General features: G+C 41.0%; 2 protein-coding genes across 3 annotated transcripts in view; one reads left to right on the forward strand and one right to left on the reverse strand.

The window, feature by feature from the left end:
* The window catches only part of LOC100647404 (fatty acyl-CoA reductase 1-like), an 88180-nt gene that overhangs the window by 66486 nt on the left and 1789 nt on the right, over positions 1-19905 (reverse strand). Inside the window, exons 5-7 of one of the 2 annotated variants that reach the window (XM_048413921.1) lie at positions 19455-19640; positions 19107-19361; positions 18896-19035 (exon numbers count right to left, since the gene is read on the reverse strand). In XM_048413921.1, coding sequence (XP_048269878.1) covers positions 18957-19035; positions 19107-19361; positions 19455-19640 — 520 coding nt within the window. In that variant the 3' untranslated portion in view covers positions 18896-18956. Of the gene's footprint in view, positions 1-18895; positions 19036-19106; positions 19362-19454; positions 19641-19905 lie in introns of those variants that run through there. The other variant, XM_048413920.1, reaches the window with a different exon arrangement.
* Positions 1-19905, forward strand: part of LOC100647052 (putative fatty acyl-CoA reductase CG5065) — a 49452-nt gene that overhangs the window by 17582 nt on the left and 11965 nt on the right. The gene's annotated exons all lie outside the window — the stretch shown is intronic.

The raw sequence follows: 19905 nt of genomic DNA on the forward strand, positions 1-19905 counted from the left end.
GGCGTTCGAATTTTACGTTTTCTTACACGAAATGATCCGCAAGGTCATTGGAAAGGAAATGTATGTCTTTGAAACCCGTGAGAAGTTGGATGTTATTGCTAAGAAGAGACACGGAGGTACAGAAAACAGGTTTTTCGCATATCGAAAGATATATAATGATTTTTCAGATAAATTCACAAATGTACACTTTGGAAAAATCTATAAAATAAGGCGTATGAAGTTAGAAACCCTCCATATGATGATTTGCAATAGAAATCGTTAAAATATGCTTTCTCTCATTCGTATGTTATTCGACATTCGTAATGACAAAAGGAGTGCGCTAATGCATTCGTACAAACGCATTTCGAAATTTCGTGAAACTCTTCCTTTAGAAGTTGTGTAAATGACTGACTGATTACACGATAAACTGATTGTGAATAATGATATTGAATAATATATCTACGATAAATGCAAGAATATCAGTATAAAACACGTATATATCATATGATGATCCCTATGGTGAGCCGGTTTGGGTGTGTTGTTATTCTTGCCTTGTATCTTTCCGCGTTGCTGCTGATTGCTTCCTTGACCGTTGGGATTTTCAGGTCCCTCATGTCCTCGTTTGTGACATACCAGGGAGCGTTTACTAATGTTCTCGGGATTTTAGCTTATATTATCCCTATTTTGTTTATATGGCTCATTGCTGCTGCCCTCCATAGTGGTATTCCGTAAGTCCAGATTGGTTTTATGATCATTTTATATATTTTTAATTTATTTTCTATGCTTAATTTGGATTTTCGGCTTGTTAGCCAATGCAATTGTCTCCTCGTTTTCTATATTTTTTCTATTATTGATTTAGTATGCAGTTTTAGTATGCAGTGAGATGTGTATCTAAATGGAGTCCCAAGTATTTGACATGCTTTGTTGGTGTTATATGCGTGCCGTTCAGAAGGATGTATGGTGGTATCTTTTATCGTAGCGTGAATGTAATATGGTTGCATTTATTGGGGTTTGCTTTTATTTTTTTTTCTTGTAGCCACTTTTCTATTTCTGTGATATGTTCTTGTAGTAATTTGACTGCCGTTTCTGGGTTCGTATGCCTGACTAGTATAGCTATGTCGTCCGCGAATGTCAATACTGTGCTATTGGTAGTTGTTGGTATGTTCGCCGTGTATAATGTGTATAGTATTAGGCCTAGGACGCTTCCTTGTGGTACCCCGGCCTTGATGTCTTTGACTTCAGAATGTGTGTCCTTGATTTTTATTACGAAGGTTCTGCTGCTTAGGTAGGATTTTATTAAGTGGTGTATTTGCTCCGGGAATTGTTTCCTAATTGTTTGTAGTAGACTTTCATGGTTAATTTTATCGAATGCTTTCTCTATGTCCATAAAGAGGGCTGTGCAGTATTCCTTGTTTTCTAGTGCTACTATTATTTCGATTATAAGCCTGTGCATTTGCTCTATCGTGGAGTGTTTGTTTCTGAAACCAAATTGGTGATCCAGTATTAGTTTTTTGTATCTCTATTATTGTGTTTATCCGGTAATATATTATTTTTTCCAGTATTTTGGAAAATACTGGAAGCAGTGATATTGGTCTGTAAGATGCAGTTTGGTATGGGTCTTTGCCTACTTTAGGTAACATTTTGATCTGTGCTAATTTCTATGGTTTGGGGAAGTATTGAATTCTTAGAATTGCATTGAATATTATTGTCATTAGTCTTATCGCTTTTGGTGGAAGGTTTTTCAAGATTTTACCATTGATTAGGTCGATTCCTGGTGCTTTGTTGCTTTTTGTTTTATCGATTATGTTTCTAATTTCTTGTGCTGTTGTTTTAGGTATGGTGTATTCCTTGTCAATTGTGGTAATAGTGGTTTGCGCATCCTCATTCGTATGACTTTTGAGATTGCTGTTGTTGATAATCTGTGGTATAAATGTGTTGCAGAGGTGGCTGGAGAATTCTTCAGCTTGTTCTTCGTTGCTTCTCGCCCATGTGTTATCTGCTTTTCTGATTGCTGGGACGGGCATTATTGGCTTCTTTATTTTTTTCGTGGCTTTCCATAGTGAGTAATCGGTGTTCTCGTGTGTGGAGAGTGTCCCTATGAACATTGCGAATTCGTTATTGTTGTGCTCTTTTATTTTGTTTTTTATTTCCATTGCAAGTTTGTTTAGGTGTTTTTTGTTTTCTCGAGTTCTGTGCTTTTGCTATTTTGGTTTAGCTTTTCTTTTTTCTCTAATTTTGTCGAGTATTTCTTGCGGAATTGTTATTGTTTGTCTGCTGGTTTATTCGGGTGTAGTGGTTGTCCTTGCTGCTTCTTGAATAGTTGCTCTCAATGTTGCTACTGCCTGTTCTACGTGTTCACGAGTTTTCAACGGAATGTGGCAGTTTATTTTGCTTTCTATTATTTCTTTAAAAGTGTGCCATTTGGTGGTTTTATTGCATAGTGTTTCTGGTTTGTTATAAAGTATTGGTTTGTTTCTGTGTTCAATTATTATGGGTGTATGATCGGAGCTAAGCTCGTGGTTGGGTGTTATTTTTAGTTTGTTTGTATTTAGTCCCCTTGTAACTGCAAAATCCAGTAGATCTGGTTTTTTGTTCAAGTCAGTCGGTCAGTGTGTCGGTGTTCCTGTGGATAATATATTGAGGTTATTATTTCTAATGTATTTTTCCAGTGTTCTGCCTCGAGGTGTAATGTTTCTTGACCTCCATAGCGTGTGCTTTGAGTTGTAGTCTCCCGCTGCGATGTACTTGTCCCCTAGGTGCTGGAAGTATTCTTCCCACATTTTTTTTTTATTTCTTAGAATATTTACAATCAATTCTCGTTGAGAATTTTCAGTAACTTAATTTGGCGTGATACAATGACATGGATTATAATAGTTTTATATTGTTGGTTCTAGTAGAAACTAAGGATTTAATCTAGAGGGTATTTTCTTTTTAGTCTGCGGGTCTGGTCCGTCGTGTCCAGTAGTTGGGTGACTAGTGGGTTGTGGTGGTTGTTGACTCCTGTGTTATATCTGCTTCTGGACTTGTGCATTTCATCTTTGACTGTAGATATCTTGAGGTCACGGTGGATTGTTTCGTTGGTAACATACCAGGATGCATTTAATTGGGATCTTAGCGTTTTCGATTGGAAGCGTTGGAGTATTTCAATGTTGGAGTTACTTGCTGTTCCCCATAGTTGGATTCCGTAGGTCCAGACAGGTTTTATTACGGCCTTGTAGAGGGTTATTTTGTTCTGTATGTTCAGTTTGGAGCGTCGGCCCGTGAGCCAATAGAATTTTCTTACATTTTCCTATAATTCCTTTGTTTTTTCTGAGATATGTCTTTTCCAAGTTAGCCTCCTGTCCAGGGTCATGCCCAGGTATCTTACGGAGTCCTTGCTTGTGATTAATGTGTTGTTAATGGTAACCTGGGGGCAGGTTTGTTTTCGAAGCGTGAAGGTTACATGTGAGGATTTTTTTCGCTTATTTTGAAGCCCCATTTTTGGAACCACATTTCCATGGAGTCGAGACTTCGCTGGAGAGTGGATGAGGCAATTGCCGTGTCTACGTGGGTAGCTCATAGTGCTGTGTCGTCGGCAAATGTTGCTATTGTTACCTCGTTTGATATGGGTAAGTCGGCAGTGTAGATGGAGAATAGTAGGGGTCCGAGGACACTACCTTGCGGAATGCCGGATTCTATTGGGAATGTTGCGGAAGTGGCGCCTAGACATTTGACTATGAATTGTCTGTTGGTTAGGTAGGATTTTAAGATGGAGTAGTATGGGTGGGATAGGATTTTTTTAAGCTTGTAGAGTAGCCCTTCATGCCATACTTTATCGAATGCCTGTTGGATGTCTAGGAATACGGCTGAGCAGTATTTTTTCTTTTCAAGGGTTTGGCTGATCATGTGGGTTATGCGGTGGATTTGCTCTACTGTTGAGTGTTGTTTTCGGAAGCCGAATTGGTGATCTGGGAGGGTTTTCAATTCTTCTAGGAGTGGAAGGAGACGATTCGTGAGCATCCTCTCGAATAGTTTAGACAGGGTAGGTAAGAGACTGATTGGGCGATAGGAGCTGGCTTCGTATATTGGTTTACCGGGATTAGGGATGAGGGTGATCAGTGAGATTTTCCACGCCTTAGGAAAGTGTTCAAGGCGGAGGATAGCGTTAAAGATTGATGCGATGAGTACAATCCCTTTTATGGGAAGTTCCTTGATTGCTTTATTTCCTGTTAGGTCGTGACTTGCTGCTTTCTTGGTGTTTAGGCGACTGATTGCTTCTATGATCTCTGTAGAGGTGAAGGGTTCAATAGGAGGGGACATTTGGAAGGGAGTGTGCAGGTATTCGGTAACGTCCGCTGCAGCTATGGAGGAGTGGAGTTTGAATACTTCAGTCAAGTGTTTGGCAAATAGGTTGGCTTTTTCTATAGGGCTACGCGCCCATCCACCCTGCGGACGGCAGATTGGAGGTATTATTTGTGGGGGGCGCGTGAGTTTCCTGGAGGCCTTCCATCGAGAGTGGAGTCGGCTGTGGGGGACGAGCTGGCGAGATATTTGTGAAAACGGTCATAATTGTAGTTTTTTATGGTTTTGGATAGTTTTCTAGTTGCGTTGTTTAGTTTGCGTTTGTCCTCCGGTGTTCTATAGGTCTGCCATATCCTTCTTAGTCTACGTTTTTCTGCTATTTTTTTTAATATGTACTGGGGGTATTCGTGATTGCTGATGGACGTTTTTGCCGGTGTGGAGAAGCGGATAGCGTTTATTATGCTCGTGTTTAAGTATTCCGTGGCTGCTTCGATTTCTTCATTGGTTTTTAGTGAAGTTGAGGCTGAAGTTGTGTGGATAAAGACTTCTCTAAAGAGCTGCCAGTTGGTGTGTTGGTTATGAATGGAGGCATTAGGTGTATTCTCGATGATAGTTGAACTGATTGTTACTATCACGGGGGAATGATCAGAGGAGGGATCAGCCAAGGAATTGATTTGAATGTGTCTTGACGAGATATTTTTAGTTATGAGGAAATCAAGGAGATTGGGTATTTTGTTTGTGTCGGTGGGCCAGTGTGTGGGTTCGTATGTAGTAAGGTAGTTGAGGTTGTTGGTTATTATGCTGTTGAGGAGGTTTTTGCCTCTTACTGTAACCAGTCTGCTGCGCCATTGGGTGTGTTTGGCGTTGTAATCTCCTCCAGCTATGAATCTATTGCCCAGGGTGTCCAGGAAGTTGTCAAAGTCTTCTTTGGCGATGGAGTGTCTGGGAGGGCAGTATACAGCTGAAGTGGTGATTGTACCATGACAGGCTTCTATTGCATCGTTTGTTGCTTGGAGGTAGTCTTTCTGGAATGGTGGAAGTTCGTAGTGCTTAATGTTTGATTTGATTATGATTCCGGTGCCGCCGTGGGCCTTTCCGCTGGGATGTTGGGTATGGTAGAACTTTATGTATCCGTTTATGTTCAGGTAGTTTTTGTCGGTGAAGTGGGTTTCAGATATGAGCATTATGTCGATTTGCTGGTGTTTTAGGAAGAGTTCTAGTTCAAGTTTGCGTTGCGCTAGACCGTTGGCATTCCACAGAGCTATGCTTCTTGGTTTTATTTTGTGTCGGGGCGTATTAATTTATCCATGATGAGTGTTAATAGCGATAGCAAATTGTTTATTTGCTCTCATTGTTTCTCTATTAGCTTTTTAAGCCTAGAGACGTTGTCTGTATTAGGTGAGTTGGTGGCACTATTTTGAGGAGGATCCCTGTGGCTATTTGGTGTATTTCGAGTGTCTTGTACCGCTTGGGCATAGGAGGTTGAGGGCGTGGTGAGTTTGGTAGGGCTGGGTGTTTGGGGGGATTGGGGTAAAGGTGAATTTTGGCGAGCTGGGTGTTTGGTAGGTTACCTCTTTTGTTCTAGGTTTGGGGTACTTGTTTGAGTACAGAGTTTTGTAGGCTGAGCAGCCTTTGTAGTTGGCAGGATGGTCACCTTGACAGTGGATGCACTTCGCTGGGGTTTCCGGTGATTTCCTGCACTGGTCGGTGGGGTGTGTACCTGCACATTTGACGCAGCGGAAGGTGTGGTTGCAGTATTTCTGCGTGTGCCCATATCTTTGGCACCTTTTGCATTGGACTATCTCCTTTTTGGTTTGCGGTGGTTCGAATTTAACGATGGCGTTCATTAGGGGACTGATATTGTAGATTTCCTTGTTGTTTGGTTTCTGTTTTAAATCGATGAAAAATAGGGATAGCGGGTCTGTTGTGACTCTATGCCTTATGTTGCTGACATTGGTGACTTCGTGGCCGAGTTTCGATAGTTCTATTTTTAGTTCGTCGATGTCTGCGGAGTGGTGGATGTTTCGTAGCACCACCCGAAAAGGTCTTTCTTCTTTGAGTTGGTAGGTGTGGAAGTTGGCGTTCAGGGCCCTAAGTATCTTGGTAAGCTTCCTATAGGCTTCTGGGTTCGTCGGCAGGATTTTGACTTGGTTGTTTGGTGGCGGGTCTGCGATTTCCATGGCATCGTTTGAGGATTCCAATATTGCGAACCTGTTGTGAGTGTTAATTTGTGTTGTTGGCTGTTCGTTCGAGTTTGTGTTTGATGGTTCAATTTTGCGTTTTTTCGCCTTATTGGCGTCGTTGGCACGGGGGGATCTGCTGCACTTCTATCACGGGGGGAGTAGCGCGGGGTAGTTGTGAGTTTGCACAGGCGAGCCTGGTCGTGATTGCTGGGCCATCATCGAGCTAGCTATTTCAGTATGAATAACTAGTCGTGAGGCTATGAGGCAAGGTTCGGGTTGGGGTTAGGTGCGTAGGCTTTTCTTCTCTCTGACGGATAGGAAACACTTGGGAGGATAAAAGCACGCTGTGTTCACTTTCGACGGTTGGGTGACACGTGTTACGTTCGAACTTCACTGGGCACTAGAGACACGTCTGCACGCTTCGGCACTCAACAGCGAACTGCGTCGGTGGCATTGTGTCAAAGAATAAATAATAGAAGATGAAGACATTGTTTAAGGGATCTAGCCACTGTGTAGGAAAGACAGTGATGCCTTTTGCCAACCGGATTGTCAAAGACCGCACAAAACACATTGCACTTAACGCAAAATTTTGTAGCCGCAAAGTACTAACAAAAATTCATTTTCTTTTGTAAAATACAAGTGATAGTAACTGTAATTTAACGAGTAGAGAAAATAGAATTTCATGCAACCGTTTGTCACACTTAGCCAACGGAATAGGCAGATCTGCCCTCTGTGATAAACATCGTTTCTTCTTTTACTTTGTTGTTATTATCAGTTATTGTTTACCTGGAATTGTTCCCAATTAATTGTCCCGCTTTTTTTGCTTTTATAGAGTACAATGTATAATAAAATACACCAATTTAGTGGTGTTAAAATTAATTCAAAAGTTACACTATCAGTTATGACTAAATAAAACTATAATCGAACGGTACCACACTGTTAAAGAATATTAAAATGGATTATAAATTTTTAATTTCACCTTCAAGTCGTGTTATTTATCTTTAGTCATATTTAATGTTTTCAATTTTACCTATATTTGTTATACTTTTTATACGTACTATTAATATGATTTGATTTGTATAAACAATATGTGAAATTGTTAAATAAAATCATTACCGCAAAATATACTTAACCATTAAAATAATTTCTAGACTTTTTTCTTTTTTAAATAGTGAATATTAATCCTCGAATTTGTGTGGAAAATGCGCAGTGGAAACATATAGCTCGCTCTGGCGCGCACTGTTGCCTAAGTGTTAATTATCTTATATAATTTTCATTCTTTTTGATAAAATGTACCCTTTTACTGTGGTCTAATATCTTCCTGCTGCACATGGTATTACTTGCAAAGAGATCAATGAATCTGGTAAGGTTTAGAAAAATCAACGATATGATAACAGATAAATGAAGCCAGTTTCAAGTTCCCACAGTGAATTTTTTATTTTTGTCCGATTATAAAGATAAAGAAACATAAATACTTGCGAGGGTTGCTAACTGCTACGCGTATTATCGAGGACCTTGAGAGCACCGTATCCAGTCTTAACTGTTGTTATTTAGCGATCGTTACGAACATTGTTCGTACTCGTAAAAGATTTGAAACTGTTATGTTACATAATCATAATGTGAAACAAGATATGTACGTTGATCTCATACTGCCATCTCATTTATTTTATTTGCATATGTATTTGTATTTACCTTGTCAATGTCACAACCGGCATACTTCAAATCCGATGGACCGATGATGGAGATAAAGATGTGGCGGCCTTGGCGACAATGTATATTGCCGAAGTACCTAATGAGTCATCGATATCCCAACGGCCCTTCCACCGAATGTTCTAAAAGCGTGGCAACGGTCACGTACGCCTACAGGGTTGTCACGTAAAATAAAAAGAAATTTAAAAGAAAGAAGAAAACTTTATTTTTTCCTCGTTTATACACTTATAAGACACTTCTGAGCTCTAGCCGTGACCGTTCGAGACTGAGACTCTTACAATATTTTTTACTTTCGGTGACATCTGTTCCTTCTTTGTTTGTCATCCCTCATTATCCCCACTACCCTGTAGGCGTACGTGACCGTTGCTACGCTTCTAGAACATTTGGTGGAAGGACCGTTAGGACATAGATGAACCCTCAGGTACTCCGGCAATATACATTGTCGCCAAGGCCACTATGTGTCTCCCTCATCGGTCCATCGGGTTCGAAGTATGCCGATCGTGACACCATCCTGCCCGCGGTGTGTGTGTGTCCTGGTCTCTGACGTGATTTACGTTACAGGGTAATGGGGATATTGAGGGATGACAAACAAAGAAGAAACAGATCCCCGAAAATCAAATTGTAAGAGCTTCAGTCTTGGAAAGTCACGGCTGGAAATCTCAGTCAGTGTAAACTCAGAGTACAAGAAATAAATTCTCTTGTTTTTTTTGTTACCTTTTATTTTTCTTTTCGTTCGAGTTGCCCCTTTTTTTATTTTACGTGACAATAGCAACGGCGCACGCGGCACACAGCGGCGAGGTGAACGAGATAAGTAATAATGAAGTAATGTGGCTATTAGATAGCGGTTGTACAGATCACATAATTAACAACGTAAATTATTTCAATAAATCTATTGACCTTAAAGAACCGGTAAATATATATATTTAGGCGATAATAGATCGATAAAGGCAACAAAAGTAGGGAATGTTATAAGTTATTTTGAAGTATTTGAAAAGCAAAATGAAATAAATATGAATAATGTTTTTTATGCGAAAGAAATGTCCGCAAACTTGATTAGTTTAGGCAAGTTAACAGATAATAAGAACACGGTTATTTCAAAAGGAAACATTGCAAAAGTAATAGATGAGGACAATAAGCGGTAGCGGTTAAAGAAAATGGAACATATAGAGTGAAAAGTATATTGAAAGGGAAGGAGCACTTAGCAAACAGCGCCGAACGTAGTGGTATGAGTAAAAAGGAAAGATGGCATAGGATGCTAGGACACGTAAATTTTAAATATTTAAATATTTTGGATAAAGAGCAGCTAGTTACTGGTATACCGAATGAATTTGAAAATTGAGTTTTTGAAATGTAGGGTGTGCATGGAAAGTAAAATGCACAATTTACCATTCAAAAATAATCGAAACAAGGCTAGGGAGATAATGGAAATTATTCATATGGACGTGTGCGGTCCCTTTAAGACTACCGGATTCAATGAAGAGAAATATTTCATCTCATTTATCGATGATTATAGCAAAATAGCCAGAATTTATTATATAAAATCAAAAGATGAAGTCTTTGATTGTTTCGTACAATTTGTAAATGAAGCCGAGAATTTAACGGGCAAGAGGTTAAAAATATTGAGATGTGATAATGGAAAAGAGTACTTGAATAATCGAATTTATAAATTTGCTAGGAATAAAGGTATCAGAATAAATAATTGCGCAACCTACGTACATGAATTAAACGGGACAGCGGAAAGATATAATAGAACAGTTATGGACATGGCGCGTTGCTTATTAGCGGAAGCGAAAGTACATAAAAGGTACTGGCCGGAAATAGTTTGTAGAGCGGTATACTTGAAAAATCGAATACTAGCAAATACTATAGAGAGAAAGACACCTTTTGAAATATTCTTCGGGAGAAAACCAAGTGTTGAAAATCTACATCTATATGGAAGTAAAGTTTTTGTAAGAAGACCAGAACAAAAAAGAGTTTCTAAATGGGATAAGAAGGCAGATATGGGAATTTTGTTAGGATATAGTGAAGTAGGTTACAGAGTCTTATTAGGTGGGAAAATAACAATAGCGAGACATGTAGAGGTCATAGGAACAGACACAAAATGTATCGGCTTTGTGGAGAATGCATTCGATAAAGATAACGATGACATTGAGGATAATGATTTATTGGTAAACATGAATAAGGAAGAGTTAGAAAGTAGGGAAGATGAAAATGATAACAGTCTTGAAAGCTTAAACATCCCTAGAAGATCTACACGTAATAAGAGAACTCCAGTAAGATATCCAGAAAAAGAAAACATTAGTGAAATCCATGCAAATTATTGTAGAGTAGATATCCCTTGTACATTTGAGGAGGCGATTTGTTGTGAAGATAGTGAAGATTGGAAACAAGCTATGGATAAGGAAATAGAATGTCTTTATAAGAATAAAACTTGGAAATTGGTAGAAAGGGTAAAAGGCAAAGAAGTATTAGATGTAAAATGGGTTTACACGAGAAAATCAGATGACACGTATAAGGCTAGATTAGTGGTAAGAGGATTCCAACAAAGAAACGTAGCCGATGACATATATTCCACAGTAGCGAGTAATCAGACTTTTAAGATATTGCTATCATATTGTTGTCAAAATGGATTAATTATTGAGCAAATGGATGTAGAAACTGCTTTTTTAAATAGTGAAGTAACCTCGGAGATATATGTAAATCAACCAAAGGGATATGCGGACGGAACGAATAGAGTTTGTAAACTATCGAAAGCGCTTTATGGGTTAAAAGAAAGTCCAAGGGACTGGTATGAGTGTTTTGATAAGTATGTGACGAGATTAGGTTTTAAGAAGAATAACATAGAGTTGTGCCTATATACACATGGAGAGGGAGAAAATGTTGTTTATTTGTTAATATATGTAGACGATTTGTTAATTTGTAGTAAAAACAAAAGGAAGATACAAAGTGTAAAGAAGTTATTAACTAATAGATTTGAAATGAAAGATTTAGGTGAAGTCAAAGAATATCTTGGAATAAATATAGAGTATGATTATTTAAAAAATGAAATGAGATTAAGCCAAAAGAAATACATTGAATCATTAGCAAACAAATATAAGTTACAAAATAGCAAATTGCACTGTACACCTATGGAGACCAACTTAAAAAATTGAAAAAGCTGAGATAAATAGAGAGGATATTGGATACAAAAATTTAATTGGCGCATTGTTGTATATTAGTGTAAATACCAGACCCGATATAAGTTATATGTGAATTATTTGAGTAGATTTCAAGATTGTTGTAGCGAGGCGCATTTTAAATATGCTTTGCGAATATTGAAATATTTGTACCGGACTAGAGATTTAAGATTAGATTATAAAAGGAATGAAAAATGTGAAACGATAGATTGTTATGTGGACGCTGATTATGCAGGAAATCATTTAGATAGGAAATCGACTTCTGGATATGTAATTAGATTGTATGGAAATGTAATTGGTTGGAAGTCTAAAAAACAAAGGTGTGTGACAAAAGCCTCGACGTATGCAGAGTATGTAGCTCTATCGGAAGCGGTGAGTGAATTAATGTCTATTAAGGAAATTATGAAAATCGTCAATGTAAATCTAGACGATAACTCTTCTGTTTGAAATATGTACTGTATACATATTTTATTAGCGTTCATGTATCCTTTCCTTTATTAGATTCTAATTATGAGACGAAAATTTCAGAAATGAGAGTTAATCAATTTGGCTCCTGACAGGGTTAAACATTGAAGGAAACAAGTATTATATTTACGAATGGGATCATCTATGAGCTTCTTAAATCGTTGTTCTATCGTTTCGTTAGTTTTGGGGCGAATTAATATAAAAATGGCAACGACGCGTGGACACACGCTCATCAGTTTTTCCAGTAGATCTGTTTCTACGAATCCGGTTGCTCCAGTCACAAGGATCTCACTACCGGCATAGAATTTCTCGAGCGAATTCGTCTTATTCAATCCTTCATTGGCCCCATTTTCATTCGTTTCTACATTGATTGTATCCATGTCTCAAGATCTTCACACTTTCAGTTCCAATATTTGTCATAGATTGGCATTCCCAACAAACAGTAAGTTTTGTAAATAATATACCATATTGGTTATAGTTGAGATCTTTTTATATATTACCTTCCGAAGAAATCTACGTAATTCAACAATTATGGTTTCGTTTTGCATAAATCAAATAATTGCGTTAAGTCAACGATACTTCCAGTGTAATGTACAAATAGCACAAGTTTTTGTGATATAGAGATGTGATACATTTATATATAGTATACAAGTGAAGAAATTTATTATGATCAATTAACAACAATTTTGTAACTATATTGAACATAAAGCCCTTTTAAATTACGAATGTTTATGAAATAATGTTTATACTGTTATTCGAAGAGATATTTTGATGCAGCATCTAAATAATTAGAAAGTATAATTATAAGGAATGTAATAAATATAACAAGAGAAATATATTGTATCACGATATAGAGTATTTTGCTTAAATTTAATAAAATAATTGCGTAATTAAATACCCTTTCTACTACCATTTCATCGTTTCTTTTAAATGTAATCAATATTATACATGTATACTTCAGTTCAATTCAGTTTTTTTACTAAAATCAAGGGATCTAACCATTTACAATTTAAAATGCCTCAAATATTTCGCATGGTTAATGTTGTCACCGCGGAGCGTATTTTCCGATACATTCCGATATATTCCGTAAAATTAACCGATGTCTCGTGCAATTATCTCGCAAAAGCGAATGTTCCGATTACCTCTATGGACTGGTTGTAAATTATTGAAAAATCAAAATAATGAACCATTTTACTGCGTAAAATGTAAAATACAAAATATTTAGGTATTCAAAAGCTTGATTCAAACTACTGTAGTTATTAATGACCTAGGTCGACCAGCACGTGTGTGGCGTGGCGGGAAGAGTCCATAGTGGACCTCACGTGGCCCAGCCGCTTCCCGCCGTGTTTCCGGATGGGGCGTGACCCCGGAGGAGACCCTCTCGGACCACCTCTACATTTTGATGGAGATGGCGGTTAGGGGTGCGATGGGCGACTCGTCGCTCGATGCGAGCGGACCGACTGGCCCACCAGAAAGGAGAAGAGGATTCCCGCGGTGGGCGGTGACCCACCTCGAAGAGGACTTCTTAAATCGTTGTTCTATCGTTTTGTTAGTTTTGGGGCGAATTAATATAAAAATGGCAACGACGCGTGGACACACGCTCATCAGTTTTTCTAGTAGATCTGTTTCTACGAATCCGGTTGCTGCAGTCACAAGGATTTCACTACCGGCATAGCGGCAGCCGCTATAGCCGTCGCCTGGTCGGAAGAATCTCCGACCGACGAGGACGCGGAGGCGGGAGCGACGCGGCTGAGGCGCGACTTGCATGCGATCTGCGATTCATGTATGCCGCGGTCCGGAGCCCCGCGCCGTGACGGCGCGGCGTACTGGTGGTCCGAGGGGATCGCTAGTCTCCGCGAGGCGTGCATCCGTGCTCGGAGCCGTTACACCAGATCCCGCCGTAGGCGGCGAGAGGTCGAAGCCACGGTGGTTCGACTGTATGAGGCCTACCGCGAAGCGCGGAGGCCCCTACAGTGAGCCATCAAGGAGGCGAAGAGGCGGGCGTCGGGCGAGCTTCTGACCAGCCTCCACAACGACCCCTGGGGGCGCCCTTATAAGATGGTACTGAATAAACTTCGTCCATGGGCGCCTTCCACAACGGAGAACATGGATCCCCGGTTCCTAGAGGAGGTTGTCGGTACCCTGTTCCCGGGAGCGACGGACGAGGAAAATAACAGGTCCACCAATGAGGAGGAGCAGGAACTCCAACCGTCGGAGGAGGAGCCACGGGACCCCGCGGGAAGTTGGAGCCCGGAATCGAGAGTCACCGAGGAAGAATTGGCCGAGGCTGTCGGGAGGATCGGAGCACGGAAGGCTCCAAACCCCGACGGAGTCCCGACCCGCCTATGGAAGGACGTCGCCGGGGTCTTAGCCCCGAGATTAATGCGTCTATTTGACAGATGGCTGTCTCGGGGCAAATTCCCCATCTTGTGGAATGAGGCACGAATGGTCTTGCTGCCGAAGCCGGGACGCTCTCCGGACTCGCCTTCTGCCTATCGGCCGGTGTGCCTTTTGGACGGGGTTGGCAAACTACTGGAAAGAATAGTGGCGACCCGTCTCGAGTCGCACCTGTACCGGAGTTTTCCAGGACTGCACGACAGCCAGTTTGGCTTCCGGAGGGGACGGTCTATGGCCGACGCTGTGGCCCGTGTCCGCTCCCTGGTCGACGGGGCCGAACGGCGCGGTTACGTGGCGTTGGCCGCGTCGCTGGACGTGGTCAACGCGTTGAACAGCATCCCCTGGGACAGGATACGCCGGGCTCTCGACTTTCATCGGGCACCCGCGTATCTATGGGGTGTGGTCCGGGCATTTCTCTGGGACCGAAGCATCTGTGGCGAGGGGATGGTTGAGAGGGCGGTGTACCGCAGGGCTCCGTGCTAGGTCCACTGCTATGGAACATCGCGTACGACGCGGTGCTTCGAGTGCCGATGCCTCCGGACTCGCCGCTGGTGTGCTATGCCGACGACACGTTAGTGCTGGTCTGGGGCGCGGCGTGGGACGGAATCGTCCGTCTGGCGGAACTGGCTGTGGGCCGCGTGGTCGCCGCGATCAAGGGATTGGGGCTGAGGGTGCCCCTGAGAAATCTGAGGCAATGTGGTTCTGCCGCAGGGCCGATCACGGGACGCCTCCAGTGGGCTATCGCCTGAGGTTGGAGGGGGCTGAGATCGAGGTCGGAACCAGCATGAAATACCTGGGCCTGACCCTCGACAGTCACTGGACCTTCCGCTCTCACTTCGAGCGCCTGGTACCATCGGTCGAAGCGACGGCGAATGCATTAAGACGTCTGCAGCCTCGGCTGGGCGGGCCCGGCGTCGGAGTGCGCTGTCTGTATACCGGCGTAGTGCGATCGAGGCTCCTCTATGGAGCTCCGATCTGGGCAGAGGACTTGATGGCCAGCCGCCGCAGTCTCCTGAAGATCAGGAGGTTGCACAGGACGGTGGCAATCAGGGTAGCGAGGGGCTTCCGCACCATTTCGGCGGCAGCAACGGCGGTGCTCGCCGTGTTCTCCCCGCTCGAACTGCAGGCACTCTGAGGTGTCGCGAAATTTACCTCCACACGCGGTGTCTGTCTAACGGGGTCGAGTCGGTGGGCGACGACGTTGAGGGCCCTGCTCGACAGATGGCGTGTCAGCCTAGACATGAGGGCAGGCGCGCCGGGGCTAAGTGTTCTAGAGGCCGTCCTCCCAAACTGGGACGTTTGGTTGGATGGGGCCGGGCCCCCCTGACTTACAGGGTGACGCAGGTGCTCACCGGGCACGGATACTTTGGCGAATACTTGCATCGAATCTGGAAGGAAGCGACCGCGCGTTGCCACCACTGCGATGCGAGCGTGGATTCAGCGCAGCACACGTTACAGTTCTGTCCGGCGTGGGCGCGGCTGCGCAGCGATCTCATCGCGGAAGTCGGGTGGAATCTCTCGCCACAGGCGATTCTCGCGGCACTGTTGGTGAGCTAGAGAGGGAGGAGGGCCGTAACCTCCTTCTGTGAGTAGGTTATGCTTCGGAAGGAGGCAGCGGAAGGAGTAAGGATGCGGAGCTCCCATCCCGAGAGTATCAACCGGCGGGGGCGCGGCAGACGCCCGCGGGCACGCTTGAACAAGGCACTCCAGGGCCGCCGTTCCCCCCGGTGGGGGTCAAAGTTTGGTGCTGATAGATCAGCGCCTCGGGACCGCCAGGCAGTCCGGTGGGGGAACCAGACTGCCTTGTACGGCGGCTCCGGAGATGATGCATTTTTGTGCGCAGGAGGGGCCCGGTGTGTTGCTCGCACCGGATCCCGGGCCTCTTCGGATCGCAGCCGGGTCGGTCATCGTGGAGGTTTTAGTCGGTTGGAGTCCGGAACTACCACACCACTTCCCCCCTCCCCCCAGAAGTGACCTGGTGTCCGTGCGGATTTCCTCCACGTAAAAAAAAAGTTATTAATGACCTGATGATATTTTTGATATATATGATATTTATAATAATGAAATTGATAATAATGGCATTAACGAAAGACACAATTGAATAAAAAATAACAAGGAATCGTCTGCTACCTAACACTATTTCCACTGCGTTTTGTTTACCAATGATCGATCAAAAATGCGACTTCGCGATAGTAGACACCAACACGCTTTTCGCAGTATTGTAACGATATTCGATGTGTCGCTTCTCTAGATTCTCATACTATTACTAAGCCCACCCTACTACTGAAACTCAATAGTGATATGCGTTAAGGATTTTATTAATTAATTCATCTCCCAAAGCTTTCGTGTTCATGAAAGTGAAAAATACGCTCAGCGGGAACTACATCAATCATGCGAGATATATTCTAGTCGTGTAATATCTTAAATGTTACCGATCCTTTGTTTTTAGTAAAATAAACTGAAACATACGCAGGTGAAATGAAGTATACTAATGTAACATTGATTTCATATGTATAAAAGATATCATGAAATGATAATGGAGAGATATGTGTTACTCAATTATATTATTAAGTTCAAGTAAAATATCATCGTGATAAAATACATTTCCCTTATTTTATTTATCACTGTCTTTATTAGTATACTTATCAAATATTGCTGTGTCAAAATATCTGTTTAAATACGACGAAACTGTACGGATAATGGAACAATCACTTTCATGTGAAATTTTATTTATTCAAATACACATCAAGATTGATTGACAGTACCTTTCACACTAAACCTACCGGCATTTCGTGTATACCTTTTCATACCTCGTCCGGTCAAAGTGACCGGAGATTAAAGAAATAATAGCTTTTATAGTTCAACTTAGATAATGATTAACTTATAACTGAATGTATATGTCGGGTTGAAGTCAGGATTAAGGAGAGGGGCGTTTAATGAATTTTCATTAGAATTAGTCATTGCCGTGATACAATGAAGAGTTTATTAGCACAGGCTTATTAACAAGATTAGGCACTCGTAGCACTAGTGATAATAACCTTAGGTTCGAAACGAATCCGCGGTCACGGGATGATAAACGTATGTTCTCGCACAGTTCAAGTCTAACTCTTTGTTAAGTAGACGTGAGGTATTCACTGTTTGTAAGATAGTACTGTCACTCGTCAATGAAATCGCACGAAAGAATGACTCTCCGTATCGACGATGCCATCGAGGAAAACTATAATGGGTGGGTCTAAGGACATGAGATCCTCGGATTCGTCAAAGAAAGCTTTCGTTCCAAAGGTGAGGGAAATTAGCGCTGTTTCTAATTGGTCGATCTCCATATCGGCGTTTTGAAAGAGATGCTGGCCGCCCTTGAGGGGAGGTTGTTGACGGGGGGCAACGTTCGAAGATAGGTTTCTCCTATCTTCCCGTAGTTGCAACAAAGTCTATTTGAAGGACTTCACTTGACTAAATCTTAAGATTTATAGCGGGTCCTCACGTTAGCTAAACATCTACAAATTATCTTATTATCAAGTGTACATTTGCCGCATACATATTTCCCGCATCTTGATTTTCGTAATTTTGTAACCTTTATAATTTTTTATTTCACAAGCTTTTTGTAGTAATGAATCTGAATTAGTAGATAGTTTTATTGCATGGTTTTTTCCTGCGATTCTTTATACGAAAGTAATATATGCGCCAGGTTTATAACTATTTTGTGAGTTCTCTATAAATCGATCACAATACTGTATATACCATTCCAAATTTATTGGCTTCTTTCGCTCTTCTTATCAAATCGTATAATCCTCATCAGATAGCCTTTTCTTTGTACTGATTGCATTCATTTTAAGAATAACTAAATTATTTTATCGGCATGTCAAATTGACCGCCCGCGTTAGGCAAGACAGAATACAATTTTTTCTTATAAAAGAAAAAATCAAACTATGCATGTTTTAGGAAGAGTCAGAAATTATGAAGCGATATGATAACGTCTAAATATGGTTAAATTTGTGTTGAAGTTTGAAAAGGGTCAATTTGACTAGCACTGGTAGGTTTAGTGTTAAACATCTATGGATTCCACATCTTCTTGCCTGTTAAGTTACATAATTCTTTCAACATAATTATTTGGAACGAGTTACGTTCTTTTTGTACTTTGAGCCATTGAGGCCATTTGTCGAATGCCACGCGCGATTCCTCACGAGAAGGCACCTCTTCATTACAATTTCATTTGCTGTTTCACAAAGAAACCATTTCATTGCATCAGTACATTCAGGATCTGTGATTGTGGCTTTTCCCAACATTATGTATATTTGTTAATTCTATTGCATTTGTTGAGAAACGTTAAGTTGGTATGATTGCTAGTTCCTACAAGCTAGGTTGGTACGACTTCTAACGACACTCTTTTGTCTTAGGAGTTGACCACGTGTTAATTGTCTAAGAGTATTAAATATTAGGTCATCCCATAAGGTCGTTCCATTTTTCGAGCGGTTATATATGTTAAGATTGTTTACATATCTTTCAATTTCATGAAAAAATGTAATCCCCCTCTCGTTGTACAACTTCTTCCCGTTTTTCAAGTGCATTGGTCCCTTATTGCCGTATGTTTATAAAGCGACACATAAAATGTATACACAAAAGTCGGCACGAACTTATGGGATGACCTAATAGTTTTATTTAGAAACCGGACGAGTGAAAAGACAATATGAAGCGGATTATGTTTCCCTTCTCATAAAATTCTATTTATATTGTATTTGTTTTAACAGAAAAAATAAGGTTCAAATAGTCAGTACAAGATAAGGTATATTATCCATAGTACGATCATTATACCGAACATTTTCGAAATTTGATCTATCCAGTACAACCTGAAATTACCGAAAATATATGTATTTATATTAGTTCATATTTTTTTATAGTAAGGTACTTTTATACGCACCTTGATAATCGTTGTCGGGCTGTTGGCTGAAACTCTTGTTTTAGAATAAATTTCCTGATACCCATCAGGTAAATTGCAATATACTTCTCCCAATTCATATCTCCTAAATCTAGTTTGACCATATCGCTGTCGTTTAACATTTTCACCTTTCTCGCCAAGTCGGAACAGTTCTCCCTTTGAAAAGTCCATTCGTTCATGGTGAAATATGTTACTGATGTGAACAATTTGTAGCTAGATTTTAGAAATTTCATCATTCTGAAATATCATTTTTAATTGTTATTGTAGATGAACACAAAGATTGTCTCAGAAAGATTGTCCTCTTTGTTCGAGGTTCGATAGAATACTCACATTGGTTTACTACCTCGGAGTCTTAAAAAGATATCTATGATGAACGCAGGCAAAACATACGGAATTAGACTCAAAACGTTAAAAATATATTTATTAGCTATCATTGGACAACCCGGGTACCATAACGTATCGTTCAGTGGCGTTTCTCTGCTATGCTTCAACACGAACTGTTGCACATCACCCCACCTTGTCAATAGGAACATTTACATTATTACAATTATTGCAACTTTATTTAAAGCACAGTTTACTGTTATGTTAGTATCTCGGCAAATATTGCGTAATTTAGATAAATATTATGTTATATCACTACTTTCTTAAATTGAAGTATTGAAGCAAAAGCGAACTTTTGTATTCTACGTTCATTTGCGTGTTGTTCACATTACTTAAACAAACTGAGTTTTTTGGAATACTGTAACAATCGAATTACATGAGTTGAAAAAGATTCGTAATA

Source organism: Bombus terrestris, chromosome 17, assembly GCF_910591885.1.
Source record: "Bombus terrestris chromosome 17, iyBomTerr1.2, whole genome shotgun sequence".
Lineage (NCBI taxonomy): Eukaryota > Metazoa > Arthropoda > Insecta > Hymenoptera > Apidae > Bombus > Bombus terrestris.